Raw genomic sequence first — 6,000 nt, forward strand, 5'->3', positions numbered from 1 at the left:
TCACAATTGTGTGTGGTGCTCTATTTTTTCCTCATTGTATCATTTAGGACTGCTTTTTCCATACATATTCGTAAGTTACCAAACAAACACTAGCTCAAGTAAGAGGGTTTAATTTAAAATTAAAAACGATCACATATTGGGCCTCATGGCATTTACTGGTTCAGTAGTTTAATAATATTGGAATCAATGTTATTGATTCCAAATGGGTGAATTGCACATAAAAAGGTTCTTCAAAGTCTGAGATGCAGAAGGTAATGGAGAATAAATATTACCCTCATGGACCTGTCCTTTTTTAGGAAAGAACATTTATCTCTTATATTGTCCCTGGCAGAATTCCTCCTACAAATTATTAGCAATAGACATTTGGCTGTTTTGGAATTCTGCTTTGCCTCAATCTTTATTTCTCAGAGGTAGCTGAATTTCTTAGAACAGAAATTATTTCTTAAAATGGTAGTCTCCTTGTTTATTTCTTTTTCAGCATGTTTCTAACAACTTAATGCTAATTTTTGTTCCTCTTCTGATTTATCACAGATCTACTCAGACTATATCCTGTCTTCACTTTGTTTTGGCTTTCCAGTTGAGCAAAGTCGCTCATTAAAAAAGGCCTGATTAATTTACATTTCTTTGAGTCAATTTATTTGTTTTTAATAGACTCATATCTTTCTTGAATTCATTTTGTGCATGTGTGTGTGTGCACGCGTGCGTGTGCGGGCACACCAGGCATGGCTTTCACTATTTCTTTTTTTTAAATTTTTCTACTTTCTCCTCCTCTAATTTGACATCTGCCAAAGTAAAGTGTTACCTTTTGTCATTTCTGGAATGATATCAGTGAAACATAAAAATGACATTAAAATACAATTTAGGGTATTTGTGAAGAACATCAAGTCTTGAGCATGAGCTTAACCTCCTGACTTTGAAACACTTAATACCTTAGTGGACTGTGACAATTTACTTAACCTCTCAGAATCACCATTTTGTAACTTGTAAAACATGTTTTAATAGAATGTATCTCATAGAGCTGTTGCAATAACTAAATTCATCAGGACATGAAGAATGCTCAAAGTGTGAGATATTACCTGGTAGTTTTTATGATGATCTTAAAAGCTCTATTTTGTGTGTGTAAAGATTTAATTGGGGAAGGGGAACAGGACTTTATTGGGGAACAGTGTATACTTCAGGACTTTTTTCCAAGTCAAGTTGTTGTCCTTTCAGTCTTAGTTGTGGAGGGCACAGCTCAGTTCCAAGTCCAGTTTCCGTTGCTAGTTGCAGGGGACGCTACCCACCATCCCTTGCAGGACTCAAGGAGTTGAACCGGCAACCTTGTGGTTGAGAGCCCACTGGCCCATGTGGGAATCGAACCGGCAGCCTTCGGCGTTAGGAACGTGGAGCTCCAACTGCCTGAGCCACCAGGGCCGGCCCCCTTAAAAGATCTTTTTAATTGCGTCAACACTTTGATAATATCTATCTTCATATGACACTGTATCATGCACTTTTTTTTGTATTTAAGACTTTATTTTTTAGAAAAAATTTTGTTCACAGAAGAATTGGGACGAAAGGACAGAGATTTTCCATATATTCCTTGCCCCGACACATGCAAAGTCTCCCTCATCCCATTATTGACAGCCTCCACCACAGTGGTGCGTTTGTTACAATCAATGAACCTACATTGGCACATCATGTTCACCCAAACTCCATACTTTACATTAGGGTTCGCCCTTGGTATTGTATGTTCGGTGGGTTTAAGCCAAATATATAATGGCTTGTATCCACAATTATAGTTTCATACAAAGTATTTTTACTACCCTGAATATCCTCCATGCACCTCCTATCCGTCTTTCCCTATGTTCTAATCCCCGCTAATCTTTTTATTGTTTCCATAGTTTTAGCTTTTCCAGAATGTCATATAGTTGGAATCATACAGTAGACAGCCTTTTCAGATAGGCTTCTTTCTTAGCAACATGCATTTAAGTTTCCACCCTATCTTTTTATGGCCTGACAGCTCCTTTCTTTTTAGTGCTGAATAATTTTCCATTGTCTGGATGTGCCATAGTGTATACCCATACTCCTACTGAACGCATCTTGGTTGCTTTGTATCATACACTTTTAACATTTTATTCCAATGAAATATTTTTATTAAATATGCATTGGCTAAACAGAATTGTATTGCAAGATGATGAACAAAGCGAATATTATAGACTAATAGCTTCAATAAAATCTCAGAAATATTAAGAAGAATAAAAGCAAGCAAAAGGAAAATAAAAATAAAAGTAAGCATACGGGAAATTGCAGAGAGTAACGTGGAACAACTATGTAAAAAGGAAGATAACTATGTCTTTGCCATGTACCAGGCCTCACTTACATTAGAAATACGGCATCACTCAAACAAGATTATTTCCCTTTGTTTCCCACAAGTAGGATAATCAATCAATGCAGTTAAACAATGAATGTCAGTTAAAACACAGTGTGTAATCAATATTAATCAAAATTGGGAAATATTAACCTAAGAAAAGAGAGGCACAATTAATTTATAATAGAATAGCCTGCTTAGGCAAGGATACAAAACCACCTGGAACATAACTTTTAAACATGGATAAATACTTTTTTTCAAAGAGATAGGAAATATTGCAATCTCCAAACCAAACAGCCAGTTATTAAGTAAGAACCACTTGGGGGATAAAAATAGTACAAACCTGGGAGCTTCTGAGGGGTCTCAAAGATATATCTTAATTTGAGTATCCTCCGATATCAATAACATTGACTAATTAAGTCACAATCGGGTGCCAATAAGAACCTATGGATTGCTGAACTATAAAGTATGTTTAGTTAATAGATTCATAGATGGGAGAGAGGCACTGAGAGGAAAAAGGAGGGTACCAGTGTTTAGAAGAGGGGTATTTGAGCAAAGTAATAAGACTGAGTACTTCAAATCATCAGATATCAGAGACATAACTATTATTAAATATAATTCTAAAACATAGCAGGGAAGTATATGAAGGCTAAAACCAAAGGAAAGAAAAGGGCTTACACACACACACACACACACACACACACAATAATTTAATCCTGAGAGATGAGAAAAGTACCAGAATCTTTGACAGATTTGTTTTCTGTCTATATCCACTTAACACATTCTACTCTACTATAACATTTATTTAATTTATGCGTATAAACCATCTTTCTTCCTCAAGGAGGGCAAACAATTTTACTATTTTGTTCATTAACCTATGTATAGCAATTAGAAGTTCATAGCATATACAAAACAATCAATAAACATATGTCGAACCCATTTGTGCTTGTTATTTCTTTGGAGGTACATAAAGAAAAAATTAAAGTCCATAAGCTATTTTATGAGTCGTAGTGTATGTAAACTTTAAGAAAAAAGATTATGTAGTTTTTTCCACACCCTCTGTAGTGCACATTTTACATCTTTGTTCCTCAAGCTATAGATCAAGGGATTCAACATGGGGATAACAAGGGTGTAAAATATGGAAGCCACTTTATCACTGTCAAAGGAATGACTGGACCCAGGTCGCACATACATAAATATCAAAGTCCCATAGAATACTATGACCACAGTCAGGTGGGATCCACAGGTAGAAAAAGCCTTGTGTCTACCCTCAGCAGAGTTCATCCTGAGAATGGATTCAAGAATGAGTAGGTAAGACACGAGAACTATCAGAAGGGAGGAAATCAAATCAAAACCAGCTAAAGTCAGAATAATCATTTCAATTTCATGCGTATTTGAGCAGAGCAAAGATAACAAGGGGACACTGTCACAGTAGAAATGACTGACTACATTGTAGCCACAGAAGGATAAGTTAAAAATCTTTACAGTGACTAGAAGAGAAACAAATGTGCTGTAGAGATAGGGGATTGCCACCAGCAGCTGACATATCCTTTGTGACATGATGACTGGATAGAGCAGAGGGTTACAGATGGCCACATAGCGGTCATAAGACATTGCCGATAGAATAAAAAGTTCACTAACAATAAACACAAGAAAGAAAGCTAGCTGTATAGCACAAAAATAATAGGAGATTGTATTTTGATCCACAACAAAATTTACTAACATTTTGGGTCCTACAGCTGTTGAATAACCAAGATCAGTGAAAGCCAGGTGTCTGAGAAAGAAGTACATGGGTGTTTGCAGCCTGGAGTCCATCGTGGTGAGGATGATCATGCCCAAGTTGCCCACCACTGAGATCACATAGATGATGAGGAAGAGCCCGAATAATGGAGCCTGCAGCTCAGGACGGTCTGTGATCCTCATGAGAATGAATTCATTTAACACTGTCAGATTTTGTTTTCCCATGCAGGTGTATCAGGAAACCTATTGTGGAAAGAGACATCAGCACAGGCAATAGATTTTGTGTATTACTATCTGCAAGAATTTTAGTATGCAAAACTGGTACAAATAAGATACATTCAAGCTTTCCAATTTTGGATATATGAAAATAAACCCATCCTCCACAAATAATAGTATACATAAATAAAGATAGAGACAGAGATAGTCAGTGGTTGTCACCTGGAGGTATTTTACTAACCAATGAGATTGGTCAATGTCTAGAAGACATTTTGGTTGTAATAACTGGGAGGCAGGGTTGAAGGTCAGCTAAGCTTCTAAACATTCTACAATACCTAGTATCCAATCCAAAATATCATTGGTGCCAAGGTTAAGAAGCCAGGATGGTATAGCTAGATTAGATACATAGATGATAGATAGATAAAGATGATTGATAGGTTGATAAATAGATACATAAATAGGTACACAGTATATAACTTAGATACATATAAACATATAGATCTAGATATAAATAGACATAGATATATACAGGAAATAAGAAAAAAGTTAAAACTATGTTAAAAACTATGTTATAAATATAAATTATTTGATGTATTCTTTAAAGTTTTCTTTAGTCATTTATATAATTGCAATCACATAGTGACACTTATAAATTAAATTTAATAACATGACAATGCATTTGCCAATTATGTAATTATTGTATTGTACAAGTATAATAAAAGTTTAAAACTACAAATTCCAAAAATGTATAGAACCCACTACTTCAACACATAGTCCTACAAAATCTTTTATGCCTACAGGTGATACAGGCTGAAACAGTTAGCACACTTGAGAGAAACTGGACACATGAAAAATAAGAAAACTGTAATAGATTGCAGTGCAAATTATTTGTCTTTATATGCAGAAATATATGAGACATAAGAGTATACAGATATAATCTGTTATATCTCCATTTATGGTATATACAAAGGGTTACTTCGGGCAAAAATTTAACTTATCCAAAACTCTTTATTCTCATACACAAAAACAATACTTTGGATCATTTAATCTTCATTCATCCCTTCCAACAATCCTGTAAGGAAGTATTGGCATTGTTTTCAAACAATGAAGATTCATAAAAAAAACTCCCTTTGGATAAAGAGATACTGTATACTTTAATGTAACTTTGAACGTGTGTTCATCGGATATAGAGTTTAAAGTCACTATGTTACACAATGCTATAGAGGTGAAATAAAATACACTAAAGATGAGATAGATATACATGGATTCTTGAATGTTACTTTATATTCTTCTACACCTTAAGACAATAGTAATGGCTTCATATTATGATATAATACAAAACACAAATAAACATTTTATGTAGTCAAAAAATGTATCTGAATATCCCTAATAATACATGGATTAAAAATATACCAGAGTAAGTGGTGGATGACAGATTAGGGTACGAAAATTATTAGGTTCGAAATATGGTGAGCATGAATGCTTCCTTTAAAAAAATAGAAATAATACTGGTTACAATGAAAATTACTGTGACAGCAGTCTCTGAGTCATCTAAAAGAAACATAAACAAAAACATAGATTTTCATAGCATTAAATATGTTATTACATGAAATTGGCATTTAAGTCACGTAAAATATTGCTTATAATTTTGTGACCTCCTGATAGCCTATTCTGCCTTGATGCACACGCCTTTCTTA

At 34.6% G+C, this 6,000-nt stretch overlaps 1 protein-coding gene across 1 annotated transcript; it reads right to left on the bottom strand.

Moving 5' to 3' along the window:
- Positions 1-3,370: 3,370 nt before the first annotated feature.
- LOC308504309 (olfactory receptor 8K3-like) lies at positions 3,371-4,312 on the bottom strand (the record flags this gene model as incomplete). The annotated part of the gene is made up of 1 exon (XM_081064658.1): positions 3,371-4,312. One exon carries the CDS (start codon positions 4,310-4,312, stop codon positions 3,371-3,373), a length of 942 nt encoding a protein of 313 aa, XP_080920784.1.
- Between the last annotated feature and the right edge of the window lie 1,688 nt (positions 4,313-6,000).

This window comes from Rhinolophus hipposideros (assembly GCF_964194185.1).
Source record: "Rhinolophus hipposideros genome assembly, chromosome: 10".
Lineage (NCBI taxonomy): Eukaryota > Metazoa > Chordata > Mammalia > Chiroptera > Rhinolophidae > Rhinolophus > Rhinolophus hipposideros.